At 38.4% G+C, this 19540-nt stretch overlaps 1 protein-coding gene across 2 annotated transcripts in view; it reads right to left on the bottom strand.

The window, feature by feature from the left end:
* Positions 1-19540, bottom strand: part of LOC139015091 (nuclear body protein SP140-like protein) — a 59225-nt gene that overhangs the window by 8125 nt on the left and 31560 nt on the right. Inside the window, exons 8-12 of one of the 2 annotated variants that reach the window (XM_070422362.1) lie at positions 18617-18700; positions 13473-13526; positions 6276-6380; positions 3890-4032; positions 2696-2737 (exon numbers count right to left, since the gene is read on the bottom strand). In XM_070422362.1, the coding sequence (XP_070278463.1) occupies positions 2696-2737; positions 3890-4032; positions 6276-6380; positions 13473-13526; positions 18617-18700 (428 nt within the window). The remainder of the gene's footprint in view (positions 1-2695; positions 2738-3889; positions 4033-6275; positions 6381-13472; positions 13527-18616; positions 18701-19540) is intronic. The other variant, XM_070422363.1, reaches the window with a different exon arrangement.

The raw sequence follows: 19540 nt of genomic DNA, 5'->3' as shown, positions 1-19540 counted from the left end.
GTAAAACAAGAGCAGAAAATAAATATGTTTTTAGTTTCCTATTTCAAGTAGTAGTGTATGGTTTCATATATATCTCAAGGTAGACTCAATACTAAACCTGGTTCATCTAGATGATGGTGATCAAATTTTGCTTCATCAGATTTTATTAAAGTTAGAAATAGTATCCTTTATTAAAAAAATCTGGTCTGAGTCAAAAATGAGCCTGTGACCTTATTAAAAAGTATTTTTATGTATTCCATAATTATGTCTGCTTTTACAACTTGGATACCCTGACAACATCTGCATCTATAGGTAAAGCTCAGCTATGAGATCTATTTTGATGGCTCTTTATTATCCTCATCTCAAATGGTTTACCATTCAAAGATGACCTTGCATTCAACTTAATATTCAATGAAACAAATATGAAGGCACATACAAAATAAATAAATTAAATAAAATGAATGGAGGAACCAGGAGAAGAGGCAACAATGTTAATTACACAACTGAGTAACCATAAAAAAGGTGCTACACCATATAAAATTAGTTATGTAATAAGAACTTTTATATTTTCTCCTTAGTTTTCATTGTCCTAGGAGATGTATTGGTAAACATATTGCTAGGAGAGATGTCTGAAGTTTTGGTGCCAATCGTTTCTTCTAAGACTTTTATGGTTTCATGTCTTACATTTAAGTCTTTTATCCATTTTGAGTTTATTTTTGTGTATGGTGTTAGGTTGGTGGTCTAGTTTCATTTTTTTGCATGTACCTGTCCAATTTTCCCAACACCATTTATTGAAGAAACTGTTTCTGCTCCATTATATGCTCTTGACTCTTTTGTCAAATATTAATGATCATAATGGCTTGGGTCGATTTCTATTCTATTCCATTGATCTACATTAAAACCAAAAGCTTCTGTACTGCAAAAGAAACCATCAACAAAACAACAAGAGAGCCCACCACATGGGAGAACACATTTGCAAATGATACATCCAATAAGGGGTTAATCTTCAAAATTTATAGAGAACTCATACAACTTAACAAAAGGAAGCCAAACAATCCAATTAAAAATGTCAAATGACCTAAATAGACACTTCTTCAAAGTGGACATATAGAAAGTCAGTAGACATGGAAAAATGCTCAAAGTCACTAATCATCCAAGAAATGCAAATCTAAATGACAATGAGATATCACCTCACACCTGTCAGAATGGCTATCATGAATAAATCAACAAATGACAAATATTGACCAGGTTGTGGAGAAAAGGAAACCCTAGTACACTGCTGGTGGGAAAGCAGGCTGGTGCAGCCATTATGGAAAATAGTATGGAGTTTCCTCAAAAAATTAGAAATGAAACTCCCTTGCCCTAACCGGTTTGGCTCAGTGGATAGAGCATGGGCCTGCGGACTGAAAGGTCCCAGGTTCGATTCTGGTCAAGGGCATGTACCTTGGTTGCGGGCACATCCCCAGTAGGGGATGTGTAAGAGGCAGCTGGTCAATGTTTCTCTCTCATCAATGTTTCTAACTCTCTATCCCTCTCACTTCCTCTCTGTAAAAAATCTATAAAATATATTTAAAAAAATAAATAAAGATGGAACTCCCATTTGATCCAGTGATTCCACTTCTAGGAATATATCCTAAGAAACCTGAAACACTCCTCAGAAAGAATACATGCATCCCCATGTTCATAGCAGCACAATTCACAATAGCTAAGATTTGGAAACAGCCTAAGTGCCCATCAGCAGATAAGTGGATTCAAAAACTGTGGTACATCTACACAGTGGAATACTATGTTGGCATAAAAAACAAGGAACTTTTACCATTTGCAACAGCATGCATGGAACTGGAGAGCATTATGCTAAGCAAAATAAGCCAGTTGGAGAAAGATAAATATCACATGATCTCACTCATATGTGGGGTATAATGACCAACATAAACTGATGAACAAAAATAGATCCAGAGACAAGGTAGCACTGAACAGACCTCCAACCTCAGAGAGAAGGCAGGGGAAGGGGATGGTTAGAGATCAACCAAAAGACTTGTATGCATGCATATTAACATAACCAATGGACACAGATACTGGGGCAGTGGGGGCTTGCCGTTGTGGGTGGGAGTTGTGTGTCGGGGGGGGGTTGTCAATTGGGGGAAAAGAAGACGTATGTAATAGTTTAAACAATAAATAAAAAATGCACATATGAAATGTTAATAAAAAAAGATTTGGAAACAACCTAAGTGCCCATCAGCAGATGAGTGAATAAAAAATGGTGGTACATTTATACAATGGAACACTATGTGGCAATAAAAAAAGAAAGAACTCTTACCATTTTCAACAGCATGGATGGACCTGGAGAATATTATTCTAAGTGAAATAAGCCAGTCAGAGAAAGATAAGTATCACATGATCTCACTTATATATGGAATCTAATGAACCAAATAAACTGATGAACAAAAAGACCCTGAGACATAGAAGCATGAACAGACTGTTGAACCATAGAGGGAAGGCAGGGGAGGGTGGGTGGGAATAGATCAACCCATGAACTTGTATGCATATACAATTGTCTGTGGACATAGACAATTGGGTGGTAAAGGGCTTGGGGGCGGTTGGGGTTGGGGTGGGGGATGGGAGCAGGCTTGAAGAGGTTAATGTGGGGAAAAGGGGACCTATGTAATACTTTGAACAACATAGATTAAAAAAAGAACTTGTATAAAGTAATAATCACCTTTTTCTTCACGCCACGTGGAGGTTTAAGTAGATGTCCTTGCTGAAAGATTAAAAGATCCAAGTGTATAGTTAGCCTGTGTTTATATTTTGTGAGTCTGGCATTGCAACCTCCTCCCAAATATTTCTACTTGGATGTTCCACTGTCAGCTAAAACCAAGATGTCTAAATGAGAACCCATCTTCCCCTCCTCAATGTTATTCTAGAATTCATTAATAGCTGGAAAATCCTCCTTAGAATTTTTTCCTTTTCTTTTGTGTTCTTATTTACTTAAGTTTTCATTTCCTTCACAATCTTTTTGACAGCTTTCACTTCCTTTCCATTCCCACCAGTGCCACTCAAGTTATTTCCTCACACCAGGGCTGTTCAACTGACACACACATGTCCCACAGCTATGGGGTGTCAGATACTCTGCACAATGTTGGTCACACAAAGATGTATAAACCCTAGAGGGATCTAGGAGAGCAAGGGGTTGCATGAAAGGATAAGTATAAAACTGTGAGAAAGGCTTTAATAGTGTGGTCAGGGGGCCTAGGGAAGGGATCACAAGGCAGGTCAGTCAGGGAATATTCAGAGAGGGGTGACATTGGAGCTGAGCATTCTAGGTTTACTACAAGTGTCTAGAGTTGAAAGACTGAAGTAATTTCCAGGCCCCATGTTGTCTGAGATACTGTTTCAAATATGTCATTTCACACCTCAGGAGACTTCTCTGGTTCTGAATTGTTTATGCTATTAGTTTAAAATCCTTAGCCTGGCATTAAATCCCTCCCAAAACCCCCCAAACCCCAATTGATGAATTATGCCTTATCACACACAATCCATGTACCTCAACCCGTGAAGCCATGTTAGTCATGGTTCTGGTTTTCACACCATTCTTTCTCAGGAGTGCCTTCTGTCCACTTGTTTGACTGTAGATGGTCTCCTTTCTTTCAGTGGCTAAAGTTATCTGCAAGCACCTGAGTCATAATGACTGCTCCCTCCTCCAGGCTCCCGCACCTACTCCAACTGAGCCCCTTTGACATCAATGTGCTGCCTTGTACTGACTTAAGAGTGTGGGGTGCCTCCCTCCAGGACAAGAATAAAGTCAGGGGACCTCAGAGCTCTAGCCATGACTCAACATATATTTTATGAGCAAATAGTGACCTTTTCTTCAAGTACAAGGAAAGTCACATCTCCTGCCCCATCATTGGAATACCTGTATCAGCCATTTTAGGGTTCTCCCACCACAGCACACACTGTTCTTCCAGTTACTTGATTTTCCATAGCCTCCTTCAACTTCAAATTCCCTGGGGGTGAACCAATTTCCATCCTCTCTCCTTATGCACTTCACCGTGGCTCCTGTAAGACCGGGATAATTGATCCTGAAACCTCCTTGTCCTCAGAGCTCAGACACTGGATCTACAGGCATCCAATTTGGGTTAAAGATCACTAGCAGATGAGTCTGGCCTCACCTTTCATACTTGAGAATCCCCAAACCCAGCCTGTAAGTCTCTTGTAAGGAGATTTCCTACTTTGGAGTGAAATCTCAAGTGGGGGCCCTGCTCTGCTGCTTACAATGACATTAAGGCAATATCTGTGCCCTGTATTACAATAATATTCTTCCAGTTGAATGGCATTATTGAGCTGATATTTTTTTACCTGAAATCATGAATAACTGACTTTAAAGTAATTGTGAAATATTATTCATTGGAAAATTTTACTTATATATAGACTAGAGGCCCAGTGCACAAAATTTGTGCACGGAGGGTGGGGGTGGGGGGGGGGAAGGCATCCCTCAGCCTGGCCGGCACCCTCTCCAATCTGGGATCCCTTGGGGGATGTCTGACTGCTGGTTTAGACCCAATCCCTGTGGGTAGTGGGACATCCTTCTCATAGTCTGGGACTGCTGGCTCCTAACCCCTCGCCAGCCTGCCTGCCTGATTGCCCTTAACTGCTTCTGTCTGCCAGCCTGATCATCCCCTAACTGCTCCCCTGCAGGCCTGATTGATGCCTAACTGCTCCCCTGCTGGCCTGATAGCCCCCAACTGCCCTCCCTTGCAGGCCTGATCACTCCCAACTGCCTTCCCCTGCTGGCCTGGTCGCCCCTAACTACCCTTTCTTGCCAGCCTGGTTGCACCAAACTGCCCTCCCCTGCAGGCCTGGTCGCCCCCAACTGTCCTCCCCTGCCAGCCTGGTTGCATCCAACTGCTCTCCCCTGTAGGCCTGATCGCCCACAACTGCCCTCACCTGCCGGCCATCTTGTGGCAGCCATCTTGTGATGATGTCACACATGATGCCACCTAGGCTGTTATTATATAGGATAAAAGATAGTCATATATATAACAACATTATTCATTAAAAAAAGGAAATAAAAACCTTATTGAGATACCACATAACACCCTCTAGGATAGCCGTAAAGAAAAAGACAGACAATAACAATTGTTGGTGAGGATGCAGAGAAATGAGAGCACTCAGATTTTACTGGTGGGAATATAAACTGGTGCCATACTGTGGCAAATAGTTTCGATTTTTTTCAATAAGTTCAACATTGAATTGTCATATAATCCTGCAATTCTACTCCAGAGTATATAGTGGAAAGAATTAAAAAACTAGGTTCACCAAAATCTTTATTCAAAACAGCATTATTCATAATAGTGAAAGGGTGAGAAAACCCAAACTGATAGATAAATGCATTACTGTGTTTCCACATGATGGACTGTTATATTATTTGAAAATAAAAAAGAATGAAGTATAATGGATGATATATATGTATGAACCTGGAAAACATCATGCTGAGTGAAAACCAATCACAGAAAGGCACATGTTATATGAGTCAATTGATATGGAATATTTAGAATGGGCCAGTTTATAGATCATAAAATATATGAGTGGTTGCATAGGGCTAGATGGTGGGGTGAGGTGGGAATGGGTATTGACTACTGAGAGACCTGGTGTTTCTTTTAGTGGAGGACAAAACTGTTCTAAAATTAGATTTTAATGATGGTTTTATAATCTTGTGAATAAACAAAACAGAAACAAAAAGCTTAACAGTGGATTCTACACTTAAAATGGTGAATTACTAGTATATATGTGAGTTATATTTCAGTAAAGCTGTTTAAAAATAGGTTTGATGCAAACATATTATTTTTTCACATACCCACATTAAGATTAATCTGATATGGGGTTCATCATAATAGACCACTATTGGAAAGATTTATAATGTTCAAATCAGAAAACATTTTACAGTCAGTATGTACATTGTCTCAAAGCCACACCAGGAGGGAGGTTTCTAATTATTATCCATTTATTAGATGAGAAGTTTCAGGCTCAGAAAAGTCCCATTCTTTGCTAAGTCACTCTTGGCAGAGCTGAGGCTAGGACTCAGGTTTTCTGATTCTAAATTTTGTGAACTCTGGAAGTGAGCACTTAATATGCACCATTTCTTAAAGTGTAAAAATATCATCTTAGAGATCCCTACCTCTTCTCAAGACAAAACTGGGGCCCCAATCCTTAAACAATGGGTAATTTACATGGGTAATTCCATTACTTTTTGTGATTCCTTCATGGAGGGGTTATAAGTGAAAGTAGACCTTGAAACTTACCTCGTTTCAATTTTCTCTTAATTAACATGCCCACCATCACCCCACAGGTCACAGGAAGTATTTCAGCCTTAAAATCCACAGTCTCATCTATGTGCATTTTTGTCCCTGAAAGAGAAGATTCTTCATTGTATCTCATTTTACAACAGCACAAATACAACTTCCTCCCAAGCTGAGATTGTTTCTATAAAGACATAGGAGTTCTTAGGAAACTTTATCTCACAAATCTTCAGAGTTTCAAAGCCTTTCTGTCAGTGGCATTTTTGATGCATAACAACAGAATGCCTACCTTCATCTCACCTCTCAAATCTCACACAATCAGAATGCCTGAGCAGAGACATCAGGCTTCTATAAAACTATAGTAACTCTCAATGCAGTCATCCCCTCCCATGATTCTTCCATGACAATGAAACATACAGCTGCTCTCACGTTCTGAAGGAAGGTCTCCATCTATGCTCTTCCAGTGAAGTTAGCTGGCTGGAGACAATATCAGAGACTATACTTGTATCTCCCCGTTTGAGTTCTGACTCAGGGAGAGGATAGTAATGAGTTTACCCTGAAGACAGTGTCTACCTGCTATTCATGTTCTCTACTTTGCCTCATTTGTCCCTCACATCAACTTTCTCCAAAGCTAAAAGAGGAGCTGAGGAAGCTCAAGAACAATCTGCAAATTGCATGACTTCCTGGACCATTACAGTCTGACAATGGTTTGCCCTTTATAAAAGGCTACACGCAATGCTCTGATCATCTAACTCTATGACCTGGTGAGGGCATGATTGGAGGGACTTAAGGGGGGAATGAGGTCACATATGTAATACCTTAATCAATAAAGAAACTAAAGATTGAAAAAAATATGGTTTATGAAATTTGTTAAATTCTGAAGGAAACAATTTGAATGAAAATACTACTAGACTCCAGGGGTCAGGTTAATCTTGGCTGGTGGAGTGGTGTCCTCACAGGGAAATAGCCAGAATGTGCTTTGTGAGGTGAATTTGTTAGGACCCAATTCTCCATGCAATTCCACATGCCCCAGAGTATCTTTTCAAGGATGTGTGAATAGCAAAGAGTTTTAGAAGCTAGAGTTAATGTAGCTCCCCAAGTCAGAGGGCAAATTTGTTTTCTGACCAGTATAAAATAGAGAGCATCTCCCTCTTAATTATCCCAGGATAGTGAAGTGTCCTCCTCATAGGAGAACTTTTTAAGTTCTAGGGTGATGGTCATATTCTGTCTCTTGATAACAATTAGGACTTTACAGGAGAACACTTTAATCAGAATCCATAGAATGATATATCTAGTATTTTTGTATCTCATTGTAAATTTTATCTAAAAGAAAAATAAATACAAACAAATATTGAATTTAGTTAATGATAAGTATACTAAAGTGTTTGGGGGAAAGTGTATTATTGTCTGCAACTTTAAAATGTTTCAAAGCTGAGGACGGTTAGTGGATGAATAGGAAAATGAATAGAGGGACAGAAATGAGAGAAAGCAAGCACAATACATGCTAATTGCGAGTCTATGTTTAATGTAAAATTATTCAAATTTTCAGTAGCCTCAAAGTTTTCATGATTCAAAAGTTGGAAAAAGATATTTTGGCAAGCAAAATAGCTTATTAACCAAAAAATGACAGTTAAAATAAAGAAAAATATTCATCAGCCACACAATAGAGTCTAGAAGACAATGCAGTAAGCATCTATACTAATAAAAGGGTAATATGCTAATTAGACCAGGGGACCTTCTGGAAGTCATTCTGGACAAAGCCATGGTGGTGGGGCTGAGGCAGAGGCAGTTAGGGGTGATCAGGCCAGTGGGGTGAGGGCATTGGGGGAGATCAGGCCAGCAGGAGGGGCAGTTGGGGGTGAGAAGTCTAGCAGGGGGGAAAGTTGAGGGTAAGCAGGCTGGTGTGGGGGGACAGTTGAGAGCGATTAGGCTGGCAGGCAGAGTGGTTAGGGTTGATCAAGCAGGCAGGCAGGTGAACGGTTCAGAGCCAGTGGTCCCAGATTGTGAGAGGTATGTCTGACTGCCGGTTTAGGCCTGATCCCTGTGGGATCCTTGTGGGATCAGGCTTAAACTGGCAGTCGGACATCCCCTGAGGGGTCCCAGATTGGAGAGGGTGCAGGCTGGGCTGAGGGACGCCCCCCACCCTACCATGCATGAATTTCATGCACGGGCCTCTAGTATTAGTATATTGAAGAGAAATAAACTTTGACCTAGAATTTTTAATCTTGGCAAAAAAATTCTTTCTGTATGGTGTGGCTCAGTTGGTTGGAGTGCCGTCCCTGGCACAGAAAGGCTGTGTGTTTTATTCCTGGTCAGGGCACATAACTACGTTGCTGGTTTTGTCCCTGGTCAGTTGGAGCCCATGCAAGAGGCAACTGATTGATATTTCTATGTTTCTCTTACACATGGATTTCTATCTATCTACTATTTACCTATCTATCTATCTATCTATCTATCTATCTATCTATCTATCTATATCTATCTAGCATCTATCATCTATATCTATCTATCTACATCAATCTATCATCTATCTATCTTCCTCTCTCTATAGAAAAATCAATAAAAAATTCTTTCAAAATAAAGGCAAATTTGCACATATAACACTTAGATACCCTCACTAAAAGAACCAAGGAATTATTCAGCTAGACCAAAGTTGAAACCAAAGAAAGAAACAATGGTGAGTACATAAAATGATGAAAAATTTAAGTAAATGATTATGTTTTAAAATTTATAATGAGAAGAAAATTAGTAACAAAATATTAAAATCTAATAGCTAAATGATGGAGATGGGATGTTGAATTTGAGGGAATCCATGATAAGATTTTTGTCATCTGTTGAGATTACAGCATGGTTAAAGAAATTTTACCTCCAGTTTCCAAACCAGTGGAGAAAAAGGTAGACTATAGAATTCTGTCTCAAGCATTCAGAAAGTAGGAAAGAGACACAGAAACACACAAAAATAATGGTTAACAATAATATAGATGTATAAGTCCACATATATCAGGGATCATAATGAAAGTACCAAATGAAACATAACTATTTAAAGGTGAGGATTATCTGAGAAAATTACAAAAAACTATGTCTTTACAAGAGACACAAGACAAAGCTGCATGGGGGGCTTATGAAAAGGGGTAAAAACTATAGAAGTTAATGTAGCAATATTAGCATCCTGAAAAAATATTTGAAGGTTAAAAGCATTGATAAGGATAAAGGGGAACTATAAAATAAGAAGGTATCTAAGTTATAACAATCATAAATGGCATCAAAAATTTTAAAGTAAAACAACAGAACATGGAGGAGTTGGCAAATACAATCATTTGGAAAACTTAACACATCTCTATCCAACATGATGGAACAAATACAACCTAATTTACCACAGATCCAGTAAATTTAAACACTGTGCTTGATAAAGAGCCTTTATGAAGGGAGAAGCCGGAACCCAGCAAGGAGTTCAAATGTACATATTTTAAAGTGACCTAGAACGTTTACAATTATTGGTCACACAGGTTCCAAAGAGACTTTCAACACATTTTAAAGAGTTACTGAAATGACTTCTTCATGTCGTGTTCCAGATACCCATTTTAATTCCTAATTTACTAACAGAATATCTGCATTCTCAGAGATGTCAGAGTCAAGACAAAAACACCATAGTTCATAACTTCCTTAATAGTTGGTAGGATCACCAGCTTAAGATTTGTTGAGTAAGATGAGAACAAACTATTTTTGTGGGATGAGGGAAACTTTAGGAAAGCTTCACACAAAAGGGCTAGCATTCTGCAGGAAGATATATTTTGCTTTTCTCCATCTATCTTTTGGATGGCCTAGAACATAGCCACATGGTGGAGCTCAGTAGATACCTTGGAAAATGATGTGATCTTAAAAGTGGCTAAAATGGCCCCAGCCAGTTTGGCTCAGTGGATAGAGCATTGGCCTGTGAACTGAAGGGTCCCAGGCTTAATTTCAGTCAAGGGCATGTGCCTAGGTTGCGGGCTCCATCCCCAGTAGGAAGTGTGCAGGGGGCAGCCTTCCGTGATTCTCTTTCATCATTGATTTTTCTATCTCTCTCTCCCACTCCCTTCTTCTCTGAAACCAATATTTTTTTTCTAAAATAATATCTGTGGGAGGAATTGGGGTTCTCCTACATAGAGGTTTTTTTTTAATCGATGTTTTACAGAGAGGAAGGGAGAGGGATAGAGAGTTAGAAACATCGATGCGAGAGAAACATGGATCAGCTGCCCCCTGCACAGCCCCCACTGGGGATGTGCCTGCAACCAAGGTACATGCCCTTGACCGGGATCAAACCTGGGACCATGGAGTCCGCAGGCCGACACTCTATCCACTGAGCCAAACCAGTTAGGGCTGAAACCAATTTTTAAAAAGTGGCTAAAATTAAAGATAGAAGAAGCTTCCAAATGCACAGGGCCTAAGAGAGCTAAAAGCATTTTGAAAAAGAGAAACAAAATTGTAGGCCTTACTGCCTGACTTCAAGACTCTTTTCAAAGTTACAGTAATCAGGATCCTGACATAATGGTAGATATATAGGTAAATGGAACAGAAAAAGAATTCCAGAAATACACTCAAAGTCATAGGGCCAATTTATTTTCAAATGGATATGAAAGCAAATTAATTCAATGTAGAAAGGATAGTCTTTTCAACAAATGCTGCCGGGACAATTGAATATCCCTATGCCAGAAAAAAAAGTTCTTAGCTAACATCATATGCAAAAATGAACTTAAACTGGATCATAGAGCTAAATGTAAACACTAAACTATAAAACTTCTTAAAGAAAACAGGATCTCAAATTAAGCAAAGATTTCTTAAATAGAACCCCAAATCACAGATTATAAAAGGAAATATTGTTAAATTAGACTTCATCAAATATTAAAAATTTTGTTCTTCAAAAGATAGTGCCAAGAAAATGAAAATGTCAGCTTTTCTAGACTATAAGACATAACCAACAAAGGATTTGACTCCAGGACATATAAATAACTCTTTCTCCTAAAAAAGAAAAAAAAAAGAAAAAAAAAGAGATAGCTCAATTAAATAAGTGTAAAAGATTTCAATAGATACTTCACCAAATGGGATCTGTGGATAATGGCAAATGAAAAGATGCTCAGTACCATTAATTATTAGGGAAATGCAGATTAGAATTACAAGAAAAACCATTATATGCTTACTAAGAATAGCTACAATTAAAAAAGAAAACCTAACAATACCAAATACTCCTGAGTGTGTAGAGGAACTGGAACTTTCAAACATTTCTAGTGGAAATATGAAAGGGTGCAACCACTTTCAAAAATACTTTGGCATATTCACAAAGCATTGAACATGCATTTATGTTCAATTAATATGATTTAGTAGTACTTCTTTTAGGTATTTATCCAAGAAAAATTAAAAATATGTCCACCCACTTAGCCGAAACCAGTTTGGCTCAGTGGATAGAGTGTCGGCCTGCGGACTGAAGGGTCCCAGGTTCAATTCCGGTCAAAGGCATGTACCTGGGTTGCGGGCACATCCTCAGTGGGAGATGTGCAGGAGGCAGCTGATCAATGTTTCTAACTCTCTATCTCTCTCCCTTCCTCTCTGTGGAAAATCAATAAAATATATTTTAAAAAAATATGTCCACCCAAATATTTGTATGAACATGCTTCTCATAGTTTTTTTCCCCCAAACTGGAAATAGCTCAATGCCTATGAATAGGTGAATAGATAAATCAACTTCTCATTCATACAAGGGATACTTCTCAGCAATAGAAATGGAGTAAGTGCTGATACACACAGTAATATCAATATGTCTCAACAGCATTATGTTTAGTGAAAAAAACAGACATAAATAAACTATATATTGCATGAATTCATGTATATGAAATTCTAGGGAGAAAAATACAGTGATAAAAACAGATCCACTATTTCAAGATCAGGGGGTGCTAAGAGGGACACAAGTGGATATTTGTGGCTGATGGAAATGTTCTATGTCATGATCATGGTGGTTTACATAACTATCCACATGTGTTAAAACATATTCAATGAAACCTTTAAAGTGGTGGAATCTATTGTATATAAATTATATCGCAGCAAATCTAACAGGAAAATTAAAAACATGCACAATCTATAGAAAAAAAACTATAAAATTTTGTTGAAGAGCAAAAAAGATGACGAGTAAATGCATAGGTCATTCTCCTTTAAAAATGTTTAAATTCTACCCCAAATAATCTTTAAATTCATTGTACTTTCAAATTCCCAAAGGAATTTGGAGGTTTTAGGAGAAAATCTTGATTAGATTCTGAACACACAGAAGTTCAACATCACTGAATTTCTGAAATCTTTATCTTTTCTATTTCTCCTCAATGTATTTTTTTTTTGCAACAGAAAATATAGTGGGTAGGAAAAGCAAATTTTACTTTAAACCTTTGTAATTAAGTCAATTTTGTACTGAATTATAAACAGACTAGTTTTTCAGAGTAGAATTCTATTCACAGGTCCATGAGTACAGGGAAAGTCACATGAATGGGCATTTCAATTCATGTAAAAGTGTTGGGGTAATCTCTTATAATTACTATCTCACATCATGCCCAAGGAGGTGAATGCTGTGTGAACTACAGATTCTTAAGATCACCCACATTCCCTATTCCCTTCCTCCATCTTAAAGAAATCTTTTATTGATTTCAGAGAGGAAGGGAGAGGGTGAGAGAGATAGAAACATCAATGATGACAGAATCATTGATTGGATGCCTCTTGCATGCCCCGCCACTGGGGATCAAGCCCATAACTGGGGCATGTACCCTTGACTGGAATTGAACTGGGACTCTTCAATCTGCAGGCTGATGCTCTATCCCCTGAGCTAAACTAGCTAGGGCCCTTCTTCCATCTTCAGAGCCACAATATTGTGTCTCTCTGACCATTCTTCTTCCTCTCTCCACACCAAAGATTCTCCATTTTTTTAAGGACTAGGGGAGTATATTGGGGCCACCCTGGTAATGCAGGATAACCTCTCCCATTTTAAGTCCCAGTTTAATTAAATCTGCAAAGTCCACTTGCCATGAAAGAGAACAGATTACAGGTTTCAGGAATTAAGACATAGACATCTTTGAGGAGCAATTGATCTACCTACCACAATATTGTAAATAACAATAAAAATGATGAAATACTGGCATTATGAAATTATTTCTCAAATCAAAAGCAAATAAAATCTTATTCTTACTTCTTCTCTTCTTGACTTTTTCTGAAATGGAGTTGTTTCCAAAATCCACAGTACCTACAACAAACAGGTGGTGGTGAGAAAATGGAAATGATTAAATAAAATTTACAAGTTTGCCCTTGCCGTGGTTAAGGCATCAACCCCCGACCAAATAGCCGCTGGTTCAATTCCTCGTCAAGAGCATGTACCTTGGTTGCAGGTTCCATCCGGGACCCCAGTTGGAGCAAGTGGGGGAGGCAACTAGTCAATGGCAATGTTTTCTCTCTCTCTCTCTCTCTCTCTCTCTCTCTCTCTCTCTCTCTCTCTCTTTCTCTCTCTCTTTCTCTCCCCTCCTCATTCCTTTTCACCCTTTCACTCTCTCTAAAGATCAATGGAAGAAATATTCTCCAGTGAGGATTGAAAAAAAAGTTACAAATTTTAGGATGGTTCATACTGCAGAAGGCTTGAGTTTATAAAGGTGTTTGATTTATTGCTTCTTTCTTCTAAAGTAACCACAACCACAAACCTACTACATTGAGAAGTAGGACTTCAGAATTGGCCCTGGGTCTTCCTTTATTTCTCAATAGCATTTTGAAAAATACTCTTAAACACCTTTGTACTCAGAGGTAAGACCAGGTCTCATATCCTTAAGATTTTTATGAGGAGGTTTGTGCAAAAGTTTGTATGACATCACTGTATAAGCCTGTGACATGCTAGAACACATACACACATAAAAAGTATGTGCTGGGTTGCCTGGTTGGTGTGGCTTAATATTTGAGTGTTGACATATGAAATAGTTCAATTTTAGGTCCGGGTGCATGCCTGGGTTGTGGGCTGATCCCGAGTAAGTGGCGTGCAGGAGGCAGCCTATCCATGATTCTCTTTCATCATTGATGCTTCTATCTCTCTCTTCCTCTCCCTTCCTTTCTGAAATCAATAAAAAATATATTTTTAAAAAATGTGCTGGGTTAAGAATAGTTGATTTGATGTTTTTTTCCTAATGGTTTAATGGTAGAATCAGTTGTCTTTTGAGGCTTTGCTAAGATTGTGACAAAATGACACTATTATTGAGAAGCAAAAGAATACTTGGCTTTTATGGGTTCCACAGAATATTGGTGTGTTATGGATGAATATCACTGTACAAAATCAAGACTTTATTAATTTTTATTATTACAGTGATTATTATTAATGATTGATTCAATGATGTAGAAAGTTAAATACTTTCATTTTAGGAGTGTACTTCTACTACATCTCCTGTGACAATAAACAGGGCCATGTTAATCATGACTTTATAATGATATCTTGTTTTCCTGCTAGTCCCAAAAGAATCAGGCTAAGCAAAAAGAATGGGATTCTGCCATGAACTGGACCCATTTTTTGTCAGTATGCTCAGTCAAGTTCAACAGAAAACGGAGCTCTCGTTTCAGACTTCTGACATTCTGCTGCCCCAGTCCTGTGACTCTCACCTTCATAACTGACCCACTTTTCCCTGGTGAGCTGCCTGATATTATTGATTCTTGATCACCCATCACTGACATACCAATCATCTATGGTAACTGCTAAATAACCTCTACCACAAGACCTTGGTTAGCTTTGCCCCTTATGTCAGATGCTTGGCTACTTTCAGTCCCTCCTGCCTCTTGGCCTCTTGGCCTCTTGGCACACCTTATGATGAACAAAAAATGCAGAAACACTTCTTATTTCCAGGTATTTCTAACTGTCATGTACAGACAGTTATTCTTTGACTCTGATAATTTCACAAAAATATTTCCTGCAGCCCAGCCAGTTTGGCTCAGCGGTTGAGAGTAGACCTATGAACCAGGAGGTCGGTTACTGGTTGGGGCAGATGCCTGGGTTGTGGGCTTGATCTCCATTGTAGGGCATGCAGCAGGCAGTTGAACAATGACTCTCTCTCATCATTGATGCTTCTATCTCTCCTTCTTCATTCCTCTTTGGAATCAATAAAAATATGTTTAAAAAATATTTCCTACAAAAATGTTTCAACTTCAAAAATATTCATTTAAAAAAGATTTATTTCAACAGTTCAGTACTTACCTGGACTGTTGAACCAACAGAAGAATTAAATTTAAAATTACTAGGAAGTAAAGCAGATGACATCTATTGTGGACAACTAACCCAATATTCTAGGCCAGGCCTGCCTGTATAGTCTACACCCTCATATTTCCTTTTTTCCTTATTTAGTCCCTTCTTACCTCACAAATAATATAAGAGGCCAAGCACTCACAATAACAGTTAATGTTTCCTTTTATTCTTAATTTCTGACTGGAAAGAACTTTGGGCATCATCTTTAAACCTACTTCATAGGTCAAAATAAAAAACTGATTACACATATAGTCAAGTATGTTGAATACCTGGTGATATCAGACCAAATAAAGATTTGAAAGAATACTTTTTCCCCTTGGGTAGGAATTGCAATGACCACCCCAAAAACAGACAACCAGAAAAATGTTTAAATTTCTTTGCATGTGTTACATTAGACAACAGAATTACTCTTGACCAAATCTTTCCTGAACAAACTGGGATTTGCTCTATTGCTAATACTTCCTATTATACTTGGATGAAACATTTCTGATAAAATAAAAATTAAGCTAGATAAAATGTAGGTATAAGCAAAATAATTACATACAATGTCCACTGATACCACATGTTTGTTTAATATTTTCATGTGACTGCCTGTGGCTCAGTGTCATAAAGATGCTACTCTAATAGTGGTTGCTCAACATTTTTTAAATGATCACTAAGGCCTTTGAGACTTCATATGAGAAACCTTAAGGGACGATAGATGTTTTCCCTTAAAGAAACATGTCAGGAAAGCCTTCCTCTGTTTTGATGCTCTTGTGGCTCAAATGTGGTCTATCGCTCCTAAGAAAAGAGAAAACCACTCTTTTTCTTATGTGACATGCAATACTTGGAATGAGCCTTCCTGGTGATGAGGGACCAACAATGGCATAACATTCCCAAACTGAGCCATCTGACAATGGAGAACCAATGATGCTTTTAATAACTGATCAGTGCTGCTTTCTTTTTTTTTTCTTTAAAAAATATTTTTATTGATTTCAGATAGGAAGGTAGAGGGAGAGAGAGATAGAAACATCAATGAGTAGAATCACTGATTGGCTGCCTCCTGTATGCCTCACTGGGGATTAAGCCAGCAACCCAGGCATGTGCCCTGACTGGGAATCCAACCATGACCTCCTGGTTCATAGGCTGACCCTCAACCACTGAGCCACATCAGCCAGGCGATCAGTGCTGCTTTCTGATAATTAATCAGTTATGCTTTCAAGGAAAGCTCTTGATCAAAAGGTAAAATTTGTAAAATTATATATAAATGAAGCCACTTTAAAATGCCATGCCAGAATAACTGCATTGCATGTCTTATGCTTCAAACATTTGCACTGTTAAAACAGGGCAAAATACCCTTGGGACTGGACTTAACGCAACATTGTGTCTCAAAGAATTGTTTTCAAGGATAGCAAGAAAACAGACATGACTTTGGGACTGATGACTACCAGACTGAAAATTAAAAACATTGCTTAGAATTAGCATCACTATATTAGCTCATCTTCACCAATAGAAATGCCTTCCTTCTGTTGATGTAAATATTCCCCTTCCATTTCTCATAAATATCCCTGGACTTTGTCTCCTCATTGGAACACTTTTTATGCTTCTGCCTGAATAAGTGCTTTTCTGAATCCTTTGACCTCAAATAAGTGCTTGTTGTCTCTCACGTTGTAAAGCATTTTATTTTCAGGTAAACAGTTTCCTAGAAGTAATAGAATGAAGGCATATGGAGGATGCTCAGAAAAAGATTCATGAGGAAAACAAAGCTCTAAATTTTGATGCTGGATACCTGTCATCTAGGAGTGCAACCTTAATGTTAATATCTCGTTAGCATTGTATGCAGAGGGATTCTTGGGTTGCTCCTCCCTCACTTGTTTCTAAAGAGTCCAGGGTATTGATCACTGCATAAAGGAATAACATCCTTTGTGTGTCTCAGTGAGTGGCCAAGGAACCAACCCCACAGGAAATTCATGAATGAGAAAACTTGGAAAAATCTTGAACACCCATGCAAATCATGGCCATCATCCAGGCCACCTGGTCTGTCCTCCTTAGTCACTTGCCTTGTGAACTATTGGTCCTCTATTTCCCGTCCCCAGAGTTGAGACAAGTCACTGCTCCGTTGAATATTACTTTCCCATACTTCTCTCTCTTCTTCTTCCTCTTTCCCCTTCTATTATCTATTTGTTCTTAAATACTTTCTTAGTATGTTTTCCTAAATAGACATGTTTCCAATATCTTCTGAGAAAGTAGGAAGGGAAAACCCATCACCAGTCTGTGCACTAAAGAGCTGCAGGTCTTATGACCACTGGTGCTGCCCATAGGATTAGGGAAACAATGTTTTATTAACTGCTTCAAGCTCTAATTTTACAAAGGATATAACACAGAATCCAGGAAGCTAGTCTTGTCTTTCCCTTTATCTCCATGTGACTTTGTAGGAGATTTTAAACATTTATGTGATTTTATTTTCTCATTTAGAAACAAGAGTAACAATGGCCATCTTTCTCACTCAGGGTTGTTGTAAAGGAAAAGGTAAGACACTATTTGCAAAGATCCTTTGTAAAGTCATTCCATATGTCATGACTTTCAGGAGAACTCTCTAAAAAACAACACTTTGGGTTTTAAAAAACTATCCATTTCTGCTAAGCCAGGAGAGCTGGAGGAATTGACCCTCAACACTACTCAAACTTTGTGATTAGACAACAATATTACCTTCCAATAAAGAAATATTTAGCTTTCTCCTCTCTGTAGAAATCACTGTATAAATCCAACACTTTATAATCATAGAATTAGTTTTAAAATAAATTCACTACTTTGCTAGCCTGTTTTTACTATACAATCAATAGATGGGTGCATAGCTTGATTAATAGCACCTATGAATTAATAGTCCTCATGTTTAAAAAATATAAATATAATGATTTCTTATTACCTTGCACATCCCAAAAGGTCAAGTAAAATAAACATAGAGAATGGGATTCCAGGATAAACTGGGTCTGTGGTATAGGATGAACTCAGAATTGATGCCTCAGGAAACAGTGCCTCTTAATTGAGGTTCCTGCACCTCAACCCCTGAGCTCCCACCTCCTTACCTGGCTCCCTTTTCAATGCTGAGGTGGAAGCTTCAGGGGGCTCACCTCCATCACTGGATTCTCTGGAGTCCTCACTGTTGATCTCTGCACAAAGGAGAAAAAACCCATAGTGTCTCAGGGTGGGGTCATGGCAACCACTGAGTGGAAACCCCTTCATGGGAGCATTAGGAAGACCTAGAAGCCAACTTAACTCAGGTCCCTCTGGTCTGTGCCCAATGTGGGTGACCTGCAGGTTGCTTCAGATCCTATCCAGAAGGTGATGAAGTTCAACCACAGAGGGCAGCTTTGCCCAACCTGAAGCACTTTTCTGCCCCCACCCTCGCTCAGCTTGCTATCCCCATCCCCATTCTACCTCAACTCCGTGTTCACTTTATCTCTTACCTCCACTCTCTTTCTATCTCCACCCTCATTCTACTTCTTTCTTTCATTCTTTCTTTGTATCATTCCAAACATGCCTAAATATTTATTAGCTAGGAAGATGGATCAGAGAGAAGTATATAGTGTAACTTTTAAAAATGGCTTCAAATTATATATTTTTAATATATATATATATATATTTATTATTATCATTTTAAATTTAATTTATTGGGGTGATATTGGTTCACAAAACCATATAGGTTTCAAGTGCACAACTCAATAAAGCATCATTTGCACACTGCTTCATTGCCTATCACCCCAAGCAAAGCCTCTTGGTTCAGCCATTTTTGCTAATGATGCTGGTTTCTGGCAAAGGTATCTCTCTTTATACTTTTCCTTGTCTTCATGTGAGTGTTTTTTTTCTTTCTCATCTCCTTTCATGAATATGTTTGCTCTCTGAAAATTTTCCCTTTTCTTTAACTCTTATCCCAATACCTTCCTTTCTTTGGATATATAATATACTCTCTGATATCAATATTTTAATTTACCAATTACTGGGGTTGTGTT

The sequence above is a fragment of the Myotis yumanensis genome, unplaced genomic scaffold (genome assembly GCF_028538775.1).
Source record: "Myotis yumanensis isolate MYYU_CA2020_CCGP unplaced genomic scaffold, mMyoYum1.0.hap1 SCAF_8, whole genome shotgun sequence".
NCBI classification, from domain to species: Eukaryota; Metazoa; Chordata; class Mammalia; order Chiroptera; family Vespertilionidae; genus Myotis; species Myotis yumanensis.
The sequence above is the reverse complement of the archived record's forward strand: the minus strand, read 5'-3'. Positions and strand labels throughout refer to the sequence as shown.